The 13355-nt window shown below is 55.4% G+C and overlaps 2 protein-coding genes across 11 annotated transcripts in view; one reads left to right on the forward strand and one right to left on the reverse strand.

The window, feature by feature from the left end:
- The window catches only part of PKD1 (polycystin 1, transient receptor potential channel interacting), a 77680-nt gene extending 69887 nt beyond the window's left edge, over positions 1 to 7793 (forward strand). For 4 of the 5 annotated variants that reach the window (XM_085074316.1, XM_085074317.1, XM_085074319.1 and 1 more), the window contains 7 exons: positions 673 to 838; positions 1353 to 1478; positions 1622 to 1796; positions 2246 to 2533; positions 2825 to 2959; positions 3217 to 3531; positions 3844 to 7793. In XM_085074316.1, coding sequence (XP_084930442.1) covers positions 673 to 838; positions 1353 to 1478; positions 1622 to 1796; positions 2246 to 2533; positions 2825 to 2959; positions 3217 to 3531; positions 3844 to 4407 — 1769 coding nt within the window. In that variant the 3' untranslated portion in view covers positions 4408 to 7793. The remainder of the gene's footprint in view (positions 1 to 672; positions 839 to 1352; positions 1479 to 1621; positions 1797 to 2245; positions 2534 to 2824; positions 2960 to 3216; positions 3532 to 3843) is intronic. The other variant, XR_014855031.1, reaches the window with a different exon arrangement.
- A 149-nt stretch (positions 7794 to 7942) lies between these two features.
- Positions 7943 to 13355, reverse strand: part of TSC2 (TSC complex subunit 2) — a 32481-nt gene continuing 27068 nt past the window's right edge. For all 6 annotated transcript variants that reach the window (XM_085074326.1, XM_085074325.1, XM_085074324.1 and 3 more), the window contains 8 exons: positions 12956 to 13031; positions 12621 to 12707; positions 12266 to 12452; positions 11277 to 11416; positions 11008 to 11086; positions 10416 to 10507; positions 10053 to 10151; positions 7943 to 9457 (listed from right to left, as the gene is read on the reverse strand). In XM_085074326.1, the coding sequence (XP_084930452.1) occupies positions 9290 to 9457; positions 10053 to 10151; positions 10416 to 10507; positions 11008 to 11086; positions 11277 to 11416; positions 12266 to 12452; positions 12621 to 12707; positions 12956 to 13031 (928 nt within the window). In that variant the 3' untranslated portion in view covers positions 7943 to 9289. The remainder of the gene's footprint in view (positions 9458 to 10052; positions 10152 to 10415; positions 10508 to 11007; positions 11087 to 11276; positions 11417 to 12265; positions 12453 to 12620; positions 12708 to 12955; positions 13032 to 13355) is intronic.

Raw genomic sequence — 13355 nt, forward strand, 5'->3', positions numbered from 1 at the left:
GATGGTGGCTCTGCTGTCACACTGGGAGGTGACAGTTTGGGAGGGATTAAATGGGCAGGCCTGGATGCACATGGGGCTGAGGGGAGGCAGCAGAGGTTATGGAGGCAGTGGATCGTGGAATCCTGGAATGGTTTGGGGTGGAAGGGACCTTAAAGCTCATCCAGTGCCACCCCTGCCATGGCAGGGACACCTTCCACTGTCCCAGGTTGCTCCAAGCCCTATCCAGCCTGGCCTTGGACACTGCCAGGGATCCAGGGGCAGCCACAGCTTCTCTCTGTGCCAGTGCTTCCCCACCCTCACAGCCAGGAATTCCTTCCCAATACCCATCTAACCCTGCCCTCTGGCAGTTTGAAGCCAGTGATGTATCCAGGGATCAGAGCACTGGTCCACAGTTACCCCAAGGCCAATTGGGACGTCTCTTCTCCACTTGTACTCAGCTAACCCGCTCTGACCTGTTGGCATGGATTTATCATGACTCCTAAACTGGGCAGCTCTCTATTTTTATTATTAATATCCATCCTTTTCTGAATCCCTGATTTTTGTAGGCTCCTTTCCCTCACCCTGGTGCACTCGTGGGGATGAGTGTGGAGGGGTTGGGAGCAAGGGAGGTGCTGTGAGCTCAGCACTGGCCATGCTGGGCTCCCCGTGGGTCACAGGGTGGTCTCATTCCAGCTGAGTGCCAGCAGAGTGCCCAGGACATCCTGCAGGGCATGGGCAGTGCCCAGAGGAGCTGCACTGACCAGCACAGCTTTGCCACTGCTGACTACGGCGTGGGCTGGGAGAGCACAGCCGGCAATGGGACGGCGGCGTGGGCACACTCAGCACCCGACCTGGCAGGGTAAGGGCTGATCCCACCCTGCTCCCACCCTGCTTCTCCTCCAGGGATCCTCACAGGCTTCTCCAAGGTGCCCTGGGTTGTTCCCAGCCCTCACCTCAGCCCCTGAGCCTGGCAAAGGGCAGATGGACACGGAAATTCCAAAGGGTCTGAACAGCAGTGTTGTGCTGTTCTGGGGGCACAGACAGAGCCAGGGGAGCCCAGCACGCCAGGAGCAGCACTAGATTTCTGCTCAGGGGGGTGACAGGAGGATGTCCTGCACGCTGGGCATAAATCACACTTGGTCTCTGCTCTGGTTTGTCCCCAGAGGCATCTCCATGGAAGTCTGGGCTACCACAGGGCTTGGGGCTGCTCTGAGGTTGGGAACACTGAGGTGGATCCATGCAGCCTGTAATATGTCTTGTGAAATAAATCCTGAGGGGCAGGATCTGCAGCTGCACCATTGCTCCTGGACTGCCACGTGGGAGAGAGCAGGCAGTGCCCTTCAGCCTCACCCACAGCTCTTCTTCCTCTGCAGGATCTGGTACTGGGGCTACATCTCCTTCTACGACAGCAGTGGCTACGTGCAGGAGCTGCACCCTTCCCTGGAGGAGAGCAGGGCTCAGCTGGAGTTCCTGCAGCAGCACACGTGGATCGACAACATGTGAGTGTGGCAGGGCAGAGGGGATGTCCTGCTGTCACCTGGGCTCGGCTGTGCTGTGTCAGGGGTGCTGCTGGGCTGTCCACGGGCACAGGATGGGTGTCCCACCTGCCTGTGGCCCCTGAGCTGGCCCTGTCCCTCTGCAGGAGCCGGGCAGTGTTTGTGGAGCTGCTGCAGTACAACCCCAGCGTGGATCTGCACGTGGCCATCACCCTGCGCCTGGAGTTCCCTGGGGCCAGCCAGGCCATTGCTGCTGTCACCATCAGTCCCTTCCCCCTGCTGCGGCTCAGCACAGGGGTCACCCTGCAGCTGCTCATGATGGTCAGTGTGGGATCTCCCCTGCACCCCCTTCCCTCTGCATGGGGGGCTCTGTGGATCCTCACCCAGGCTGGTCACTGTGAAGCTCCCCTGTATGAGGCCACTTGTCCCCATGGCTGTCACCCTGCCTGGGTTTGGTGTCAGCAGAGTCCTTGTCCCCTTGGCACTGCCACCCTGCCACAGGGTCAGTGGGTGTGGGCACTGGGGAGCTTTGGGAGGGATTGGGACACTGGATGAGCAAGGAAGGCTGGTCAGGATGCAGGGGGTGCTCCAGGTGTGCTCTGGTGAAACTTGGCCTGGTTTGGGGGGATTTTGCTGTCCTGGGGTGCTGCAGGGTCCCCTGGTGCAGCACAGCAGTCAGGCCTTGTCCTCTCCTTGGTAACCTTTCCATTCTTCCTCTCCTGGTAATCTCTCCATAACCTCTCCTGGTAACCTCTCTGTTCCTCCCCCAGGTTTTCCTCATGCTGTTTGTGGTTTACTTCGTGGTGTCAGAGTCTCTGGCCATCAAGAAGGAAGGCAGAGCCTACTTCACCCTGTGGGGCAACTATGGCCAGTGGGTTTTCATCCTGCTCACCACGTGCACAGTGCTGGTGCACCTCAGCCAGGCCACCCTGGCTGACCAGCAGTGGCTCAGGTACCTCAGCAACCGCAAGGGCTTCACCAACTTCTACCAGGTGGCCTTCCTGAGCTCCGTCTTCAGCAGCCTGGCTGCGTCCCTCCTCTTCCTCCTGACCGTGCAGGTATGGGCAGTGGGTGCTTTGATCTTCCTGTGCTTCTCACCCCTGCACAGTCCCTGCCAGGGGCAGAGGGGGTGGAAGGGAGGCCACATGTGTCTCTGCTGTGCACTGAGACCTCTGGGCCCTCAATTCTCTTGGGGAGTTCAGCTGAGTGTGGCCAGTGGGATGATGCTGTCTGCAAGGAACCTGTGCACTGGGATGTTCTGTGCTCTGCTGGGGTTTGGGTTTCTCAGATGTGTTTGAGACCCTTCCTGGGCTGGGGGTATGTTTGTAACTCCCTCCTCTCCCTCCCAGGCTGCCCAGCAGCTGCGCTTCGTCCGGCAGTGGTCAGTGTTCGGGAAGACCTTCCAGAGGTCCTTGAAGGAGCTGATGGCTGCAGGGGTGGCCTTCGCCCTCCTCCTCCTGGCCTATGCCCAGCTTGGCTTCCTGGTAACTCCCGTGTCCCCCTCCCTCACTGAGGGGCTGCTGGTGGTCCTGCTGCCCCTCATCCTCACCGTGGCATGACATGAGCAAAGCCCTGTGTCCCCTGGGTGCTCCGTGCCCACCCTGCCACCTTTGGCCAGGGGCTGTCCGTGTCACACCTGACTCCTGGGCCACCCCTCAGGGCCCCTGTGGGGGGGGATATTGTGGCTCAGGGTGTCACATTGCTGCTGCTCCCTTCTCATCACATCTCTGTCCCTTCGCAGCTCTTCTCCTCCTCCTCGGAGTCGTTCCGCAGCGTGGGCAGCAGCCTCCTGCTGCTGCTGGCCCTGCTGCGGGGCAGCGTGAGCCTCAGGCCCTGCCTGCCTGAGGCCTCGGCGCTCTGCTGCCTCTTCTGCAGCACCTACATCGTGCTGGAGGTGTGGATCGTGCTGCGGCTGCTGGCAGCAGTGCTGATCCACAGCTACCGGGAGATGCAGCTGGAGCTCTACCGGCCTGCCTTCGAGCCCCAGGACTACGAGATGGTGGAGCTGTTCATGCGCAGGCTCAAGATGTGGATGGGCTTCAGCAAAGCCAAGGAGGTGAGGGCAGCCTGGGGGCTCCGTGGAGAAGGGCCCTGGTGGCACAGAGCCTCATCCACCATCCTTAGCCTTCCCACAGCTGGGTTCCTCTGGGCTGGAGCAGTGGCCACTCCTGGGGGCCCAAGAGCTGGGTTAGTGATGGGAGCTGTACAGACATCATTCAGGAACCATTCTCAGCCCCACAGTTCCATGAGGCTTTATCTGGGATCCAGCCCCAGCCTGTGGCCTGTCACACCAGGAAAGGCTGGGAGCAGCCCCTGTTTGGAGTTTTCCCATTTCCCTGACCTAACCCTGCGCCCTGTTCTCTCCCAGTTCCGGCACAAGGTGAGGTTCGAAGGGATGGAGCCGCTGCCCTCCCGAGACTCCAGCGACTCCAAGTCCTTCCGCGGCCCCACTCCCAGCGCCGCCTCCGACAGCTCCAGGGCCTCCACGTCCTCCAGCCAGCTGGACGGGCTGAGCCTCGTGCTGAGCGCCCGCGACAGCCTGGAGGTGGACGCCGACATCCAGCGCCTCCTGTCCCTCTTCGAGATGCTGCTGGCGCAGTTCGACCGCGTCAACCGGGTGACGGAGGACGTGTCGCGCATCGAGCACCTGCTCGAGTTCTCCCGCAGCCGCCGCGCCCGCAGGAGGCCCTGTGGGCCCGAGGGAGGCCCGGAGCAGGGTGGCACGGAGCAGGGCCCGTCCCCGGAGCTGTCGGACACGGACGGACAGTCCCCAGGCCGTGCCGGGGCCGTGCCGGGCGCTCGGGGCTCCGTGCCCGGGCGGCTGCTGCGGGCCAGCCGGGGCGTCAGCGCGGCTGCACCGGGCAAGGGCTGTCCCGGCAGGAGGAAACGGGCTCTGCGCACCAAGAACCGCGTGCATCCCGCTGTCAAGTAACGGGGTGGGGAGAGACACCCTGGCGGGGTTTGCCGAGGGTGGGCTGTGCCCACTTGGGTGCTGCCGCGGCGGCTGGGCCGGCCGGGCACAGGGGCTCTGGGGGCTCTCCCGCCACGCCGCTGGCACGGCCACCAGCCCTCCAGAGCTGCCCTGCAGAGCATTGCAGTGTTAGAGATGGGAGAAGGCCGAGCCTTTCCCTGGGATGGGGAGGAGATCCCCGCTGGCTCACCAGGAGCAGGTGTGGGTGTGCAACAGCCCCATGGGCAACCAGCCACAGGTGGGGACTGGGATGGGCACAGGGGCATGGGACAGAGCTGTCCCCCTTCCCTGCTGGCTGTGCCGGATGGGAAAGGGAGAGGAGAGCCCCAGGCCTTGAAGGTTTGAACCAAGTCTTGGATTTTTGTCGACCAGACGCACTGTGGAGGAAAGCGACAGCTTTCAAGAAGGTATTTAACCCACCTTGGTTTTTAAGCGTAAATAGATATATAGAGAAATGCTATCTACACCCAGAGCAGTTAATTTCCAGTATTGGCTACTTTTATCCTCCAGAAATTGGTACTATTATTTGTATTTAAAGAAATCCGATATTTAAAACAAAGGACATTGCGGCGAGCTGGGGACCAGAGACCCCTGGGCTGCCTCAGCCACCTCCGAGCGTGGGGTTCCCAAACTCCCACCGTGGGGTTCCCAACTCCCAGCGTGGGATTCCCAACCTCCCAGCGTGGGATTCCCAGCTCCCAGCGTGGGGTTCCCGACGTGCTGGTGTCACTGCGGTCCCCACCCGCCCTGTCCCCCCGCCGTGGCCCCGGGGTGCAGGCGCCGCTGGCTGCTTGGCTTCTCTAACCCAAGGAATGTATTGCCCTAAGTATATGTATTTTTTTTGGTTTACTTGTTCCTATGTACTGCCCAGCACTTTAAACAAGGCTTTCCTCGGCTACCAGTGACACGTGCGAGCTAAGAATGGGATAATATATCACAAAAGCAGTATTTTGTTTGTTGAAATCATAACCTGAAATGGGCAGGGAGGAGAGGAACGCAGCCCCAGCTCAGGCAGCAGTGCCAGCACCTTCCCTGAGCACAAAGGAGGCAGGTGAAGCCCTGAGGGAGCTTTTTTTGGGGGTTCTTCCAGCCCTGCCAGCTGGGATTCACCATGTGCTGGGCTACAGCTGCTGGGCTACAGCTGGCCTGTGCCATGGGGCTCCTCAGATCACAGCCTGGGGGTGCCTGAAGCCCCCCGGGGCTGCCTTCCCCTCCTCAGCCCCATTTCACCTTATGGCTATTGTAAGTAATTTATATGGGGTTTGTTTGGTTTTTAAATGTATATATTTTTGTATGTTTGCTATATTTTCATAGCATCGGTACCGTGTTTGAAACATGTAGATAGGAGACAGAACACTATTGTCAGAGTTATTTAAAGGATGTATTAAGTGCTTCTTCCTGGGAATGTCCCGTGTATATAAGGATTGGGTGTCTGTGTGTGTGGTGTGTGTGCTCTCCTGGGCTGGCTCGGGGCAGTGGCCACAGGTGGATGGGAAAAGCTCTCTTTTGGGCTCCTCTGTGTGTTCCAGAACCTGCTCCACACTTTGGACAGGTGAGAAGGTGGAAGGGAAGGCTGAGGGGGCAGAGCTGCAGGGCAGGGGCTTTGGGTTTGGCTGCCTCTGCTGCTGGGGGGCCTGGAAGTGCCTTCCCAGGACAGGGGAGATTTTGCAGGCAGAGAGTAGGGGAAGTGTCCTAAGACTCTTCCATTGCTGCATCACCTCCCCTCCAGCCCCCAGCTGTGTTGGATACTTGGAAAGATTTCATTCCATGTGCTTGCTTGGCCTCGTGTGTCAGGGTGGCTGCAGGGTGCTCTGAGATGGCTTTGGGACAGGTCTGAGGTACCTTTGGAAAACTCAGCTGCTGTGCAGGACAGATGTTGTGGAAAGGTTGTGGAGGGATGAGGGCAGAAGACAAGTGAGCTGGTGGTTGGTCAGTGTGGAGGTGTTGGAGAGAAATGGAGTGCAGAGGGGAGAAATCCCATCCTGGTAACCAGGGCAGGTTGGTAATGGCAGAAGGGCAGGGGGGAGAGGGCAGAGAAGGATCCAGGGGGCAGGAGCAGGGCAGGGAAGGTCCCAGCAGGTGCCTGGAGCAGGCAGAACCAGCAGTTCAAGGCTGGTGCTGCTCATCTTTGTACTCTGTGCTCAAAAAACCCCTGGTTTTCAGGCCAGAGATATAAAACTATTTGCCTTGGATTTTTTGTTCTTTGACCTTGCCAGGCAGCACAGCACCACACTCAGCTCTGGCATGTCCATGTCTCCTTTTGGTGACAGGGACAGTGCCAGTGCCATGTCCCCAAACCCCCAAGGCAGTTCCAGGAGCAGTGGGGAGCTGTCCCAGAGACCTGGGATGTCCCCATGGCACAGAGCCCAGGGCTGGGGTCCCTCCAGCTCCAAAGCTCCTTTCCCCACACACACCTGCCCTGAACAGCCCCTCTCACCTGTGTGGAGCACCAGGGCTGTAGATCCAACTGTGGGAATGTTCAGTGAGTGAAATATCCCAAGTGAACCAAGCAGGTCTTGGAAACCTCTTGAAGAGCCAAGTTCAGTTCCTGAGGCAGAGGTCAGTTCTCAGCTCGAGTATCCTCATTAGAAGAGGCTGGGAGGAGGAGGGAAGTGCAGGAAGGAGATGGAGGCATGGGGGGCCAGCAGGGCCCCAAATCCTTGGAGCAGCCATTTCTAAGCTCAGGGGCCACCAAATCCATGAGGATTTTTGTTCCCAAGTGCCTGTTCCCTGCCCTGTGTGTGTGTGAGTGTGACTCGGTGTGTGTGACTCGACCAAGTGCTCCTCCTCGTCAGAGAGGAGCAGAAATGGGATCAGACAACTGCCCTACTTCTGCCTTCCCTGGAAGTACGGAGAGCAGCTCTGCCCCCCACAGTTGTTCCTTGAAAAGCCCAACCTTGCATGGTGGGCAACACCCACAGCTTCCAGCACTCACAGCTCCATGTCCCAGCTAAGGCTCCTCTGCAGCCAGAGGCATTTTGTCATGGAGTTACACCCTCCCAGCAATAAACTTGACTCAAAGCCCATCAGTCCCCCTGAATGTATATTTTGGTGTCTGTAGTCACCGAGAGATGGTTTCTTATTTATTGCCTTGAATCTCACAATGATGTGTCAGGATCAAGCTGCTTGAATGAAAAATGAAACCCCGATCCATTCGTTCCAAGGGAGAGGGAGGGACTTCCCTGAGTGCCTGATTTTTTTTATTTTTTTAAAGAACAATGATTGTGACCAAAATGCCAACAGTTCCTGTCTGGTCAGCATTTCACTGCAAACAAAAATGGTGTCTTTTGTAACTGTGGGGATGTTTCTTAAAAACTGACAAAGTCAAATAAACATGACTGCTAAAACCTGCCTCAGGTGGTTTTGTCCTGCTCCAGACACTCCTCTCCACCCCATCCTCCTTCTCTCTGCATCCATAATTCTAATTAAGGTTTCCTGCACAGCACAAGACACTTTCTTAAACCCAGTCCAGGGACAGCAACACAGGTTGGCAAACTAAAGCAGAAAAAGGATTTATATGAGCAGGAAAGCACTGGAACTTTCCCAGCACCTCACAAACGCACTGAGCAGACAAATATTTTTATTTCCTTTACGACTCAAACACTCAAACACAACGGACACTTGGTGTTCCCACACACCTGCACAGGTGAGGGCTGTCCCTTTGTCCCCTCGCCTGTCACTTCACAGTCCCACGTGCTCATTGCACTTGTCTTCATCTCCCTGCTGTCAGCCTTTCCCAAATCCATGCTTCCCACTCACGGACAGAGCAGGAGATGAAGTTCTCACAGTATAGTCCAGCTTATGTGGTGTCTCCCAGTTGGGTAGTGTAGTGTCTGGTGCCCTCCTTGCCTCAGGATGGGCTGCAAATCCCATTCCAGCTGTGCCCAGCTGCCCTGGAAGCTCCAGCTGAACTGCTTCAGTCTCCTAGCAGAGACTCCCTGGCAGCAAACAGGCAAAACTTGTGGGGAGATGATGCCACAAGACTTGTCAACAGTCAAAAAGGGATTTATCAGGTGCATGGAGAAGGATGAGACACCCCAGCATTCCTGCAACCAGGGAAGTTCTGCAGATGGCCCTGGAAGTCATGTCTGGCCAGGTGTGAACATCTGAAATCAGCCCTGGGGGTCAGACTGCTCATCCCCAGGACTGCTGGCCCAGCTCTGCCCTTCCACTGCTCCCCCTCGCTGTTTGCTGTTACTTCTGGTGGCAAAATAGTCTCTGCTGAGGGAGAGAGGCTGTGCTGTGCTGTGAATGCCTCAAAATGAAGACAAACCTTGGGAATTCAAGCAGCATTTTGGGCAGGAGTGAAGCCAAATTAACTCTTTCCAGAGCTGGCAGCAGAATGAGTCAGAGCCTGAAAAGTCCAAGTGCTGAAGACTCCAAGGTCCAGGGAGAAGCTGGGATTCCAGGGTGCTCAGAAATAGCAACTGGATTTTCAATACTTCATATTTCATTCCCAATAAAGTCCTCAAAAATCCCACAATTCCTGTACCTTCACGAGAGGAGCTGCAGAGTATCATCCCTTGTCTGCTTCCACCAGGAGTTGCTGTGGAAGGAGTCCAAAGAAAGGTCCTGCAGGGAAGTTCCCAACAGAGGAGCCTTGAAACAGCTCAAACCAAACCAAACCCAGTGGGTTGGTCCTCTGGGAGCTTCTGGGAATCCAGTGTCCTCCTCAGGGGCACCCAAACCTCCTGGCAGGGTTCAGTGCCAAGTCCACATGCAAGGAGCAGCCAGGCTGCACACCTCCCAACCCCTGTGGCCATGCAGGTGCAGGGATCAGCACAGAGGGAACACAATTCCATGGCCTCAGTGTCCCCCAGCAGGGACACCCCGAGCCTGGGCCCTACACGAACTCAGTGAAGTCATCCACGGAGGAGATCAGCCTCTTCCTCTGCCCTGTCTCGTAGGTGGGAGGAGGGTCCTGGGGCATCTGGGGAGGAGGTTTTGTGGGGGCAGAGGGGTGCAGCTGCAGGGGAAGGCCAGGGCTCTGGTACTGTGTCTCTTCACGGAGCTGAAAGGCAACAGAGAACAGGTGAGCTCATTCTCTCCAAAACTCTTCCCAATCTCTGCCTGGGCAGGGCAGGGAATCAGGACACTGTGACAGCACTGAGAGCCACTCTGTGTCCACATATTGGACAGCAGGAGGAATTTCTCCATGGAAAGGGTGGTCAGGCCTTGGCAGAAGCTGCCCAGGAAGGTTTGCAGTCCCCTTCTCTGGAGGTGCCCAAGGAAGGCCTGGATGTGGCACTCAGTGCTCTGGGCTGGGGACAAGGTGGGCATTGGGCACAGGCTGGAATTAATCTTGGAGAGCTTTTCCAAACTCAGTGATTCTGGGATTCCAGGATTAAGCTTCCCAAAGCCCTTACTGCCAGTGAAGTTGTTTGACATGGCCACACTTGTCATTCCCACAGCAGACTGAGAACTGGATGATCCTCAAGGTCCCTTCCAACCCCAAACCCTCTGTGAATCCACAACCAGCTGCATTCTAACCTCCACACACACCCCTCCTCTCACTCAGCAAGTTCTGACAGCTGGGTTTAGCTGCCTTAAGTGCAGCAGGAGTCTCAGGAAAGCCCAGTTCCACCCCTCAGAGCAGCCCCACTCACCCTGTGCCGCAGCCTCTTGATGTGGCGCAGCCTCGCGATCCACTTGGAGGGGTAGGTGTCCGTGGGGTTGGACCTGCTGTGGTGGACCTGGGAAGCCATCTGGGTTGGGAAGGGTGGGGGAGAAGCAGGGAAAGAGAGGAGCCACATTAACATAACCACAACAATAAAATTAATCTGATTTTTCAGTTCAGTTTGACAGCAACAGCAATCCAGTTCTGAGTTAGAACTGTTTGTGTGCCAACTGTGGCTTCAAGGTCAAGTAGCAAAGTTGTTTCTTTGCTCTAGCAGGCCCTGCTTGTTTCCTTGGAAGCTGGAGATGGGCCAAGGCAGCAGCTGGAAGCTCAGGGAGCTGGGGGTACTCACGTTGGCATGCAGGGCCATCTGACGGGCCACGAAGGGCAGGTTCTTGTCAGAGATGATCTTGGCAACACTTGTGTCCACCAGACCCTCCATGTCTTTGGTTTAAAGGAATAAGAAAAAAATTCTTGTGAGACAGTTAAGAACAAGCCAAGGTTGCCAGTAGCTAAATATCTAAGTCAAATAAACCTGAGGAATTGTATCATACTGAGTTCCCACTCTAACAGAACCTGCTTTGCAGCTGAAGTGACTCCCAAATTCTGGGTGCTCCATAAAGGTTTGGGGAGAGCATGCTGGGCTCTCACATGAACCAAAATGTGAGCCCAAAGCACCCAAAATCCCCTTTGCTAAAATCCCTGCAGCAGCACTGCTGAAGCCTCCATCTCCTCCAGCATTCCCAAGCAGCTGTTGGAGGGAGGAATCTGCTCTACTGCTGGCACTGTCTTGAGCTCAAAGAAAATATGAGCAATCCAGTCAAGATTCAAGATGTCAAGAAACCCAGATGTAACTGGGCAAACTGGTTCCAGAGAGTTTCTCCTGGAAGTTTTAACTTCTGAAACACAAACCCCCAGCATAGCAGAGGCTGAGGAATTCCCACCTTTCCGACACTGTAGTGTCACCAGGTTACAGTCATAGTCCAGGGGGGTGATGATCACGTGCACAAAATTGAACTGTCCCTAAAGAGAAACCAATGCAAGAGTCAGGAACATCGTGGTTGGTGAATGCCATAAACACACACCAGTGAACCCACCACGGCCAACAGCTCCTCCCATAATCCCCATGCTGTTTTTAGGGTAACAACCCCCCACATGAAGGTTTACAACCCTGTGGTCCTGCTGCAACACACCCACGAGGGAAATTTCCTACCTTTATTGTGCCCAGCTTAAAATCCTCTCCAGAGTCATTGTAAACGATGGAAACAAAATCATTCCCCAGGTGCCTCTTCTTGTCACAGCGGTATTTATCCAAATCCTTTGTGGGCATCAGGGTAGCAATGTGGAAAATGGCTGCAAAGGGAACACACAGATCCTTAGGCTGCGCTGGGAAAGCAGCAATAGTCACATGGCAGCAATAAAAACACAAACTGTGCTCCCTTGAGAGGTTTGTCCCCATTTGTGACAGCTGAACCAAGCTGTCTCTGGAGCTTGGAGTGCAGCAGCAAGAAGGAGCACAGCAGCATGGGGAGCACATCTTGGTTCAGGGAGGAAAGAGGCAGAAGAGCTTAAACCAGGACTTGTCCTGAGCTCTGCAGAGCCCCAGGGTGACCTGCAGCCACCCCATGGGACTGGACTGCGTGATGAGCACAAAGCTGTGCAGGAAAATTGGGAAGTTCACCATATCCTGCTGGATCCTGGATGATCTCTGCACTGCTGGTGCAGCAGGAGCTTGGTGACACTGCAGTGACACAATCCACAGCCACAGCAGTGACACAATCCACAGCCACAGCAGTGACACAATCCACAGCCACAGCAGTGACACCCCCTGCCCTTCAGAGAAACACAGCAGTATTGACACCACCCTCAGTGAACAGCTTTTACAGCAGCCAGCTTATCCTGCAAACCTCCAAACCAAACCCTGCCAGCCTTTAAGGAGATGTTCATCTCACAGATTGACAGAGCAGATCATTTTACACAGCAGATCATTTTACACAGCAGAGCATTATAAACCTGGGGTGATTTTGTGTTAAATAAGGCATGCATACACCTGTCCTGAACCTTCCCACAAGGCTTGCAGAGACACCAGAGAGAACAGGAGGGGATCAGTGCCCCAGGAGATCCTCACCACATCCCTGGGAAGGAACTTTGGCGCAGAAACCAGCTCAGATGGGCACATTGCAGCTCCTGGAGCCAGCTCACCTTGCATGATGTCATCGTGCCAGCAGTAGGTGAACTGTCCATCCTCCCCACACACATCCAGGCCACCCAGGTAGATCTTATCAGGCTGGCAGTCCTTGAGCTCGATGAGTTTCCCCAAGCCTGTGAGGAACTCGGTGTAGCGATAGGATCCGTGCTCGTTGGACAGGATGGCGATCTCGTTGTTGCTCTGGGACACAGGGACAGGGACACTCAGTGCCAGCACTGCACCAGAGATCCCTTCCTGGGAGCAGGGCATTGCCCTCACACAAGGGTTTCATGCAGGGGCTGATTTTTAAAGCAGGAAAGGAGGGAGCAGGACAAATCCCACAGCATTCCAGAAGGACTGCACACTCACCTGGCCCTCCCCAACGTAGAGCACTGCAATCTTGTGTGTGTCATAGGATGGAATCTGATCCAGGAGCTGCACTGACCTCTCAAACGTCTGCAATCAGAGCAGGGACCCCACCTGAGCAGCCTCCTCCAGCCCGCTCTAAGGTCTCTTAACCCCAAGCAGCCCAGGATTCTCAGAGCTTTAAAAAATCCCCTCCACACCCCCATCTCTCTGTGGCACTGCTGGTAGAAAATGCCTTTAAATTGCACCACCTGAGCTGGACAGCTGTAATTATCATTTAAATTCCAAGAAAGCCGTGAGGTTAGAAAAATAAAGGATTTACACAATTCCTTGCCTACCTCATTTGGCAACAGGAGAGGTTTGTTGTTTTCATCACCAAAGAAAGGGGAGTGGTACAACTGCAAAAACACAAAGCTGAAGGAGAGAGGGAGAGAAAAGTCTGTTACCATAAAAATTAAGTCAATTTGGATCTGTTGGATGTAAGAACATTATGTACAGCAGAAAAAGAGGAGGAATTAAAATGCTAAGAGGGTATTATTCATCTTTTAGAGACACTCTGAGTGCCTGGACTACCTGCAGTTTGCAATAGAACCCTGTCAGAAAAACAATGAGGTGTCAAACAGCAGCAGCCACACAAATTCCCTGTTCAAAGGCATGGAATGGAGGAGCAGAAATGCCCTCCACAGCTCTGGGGGCATTTTCAGGCTATCAGACACATGATTATACAGACATTTACAT

The sequence above is a fragment of the Lichenostomus cassidix genome, chromosome 14 (genome assembly GCF_008360975.1).
Source record: "Lichenostomus cassidix isolate B80296 chromosome 14, HeHo_3.0, whole genome shotgun sequence".
Classification (NCBI taxonomy): domain Eukaryota; kingdom Metazoa; phylum Chordata; class Aves; order Passeriformes; family Meliphagidae; genus Lichenostomus; species Lichenostomus cassidix.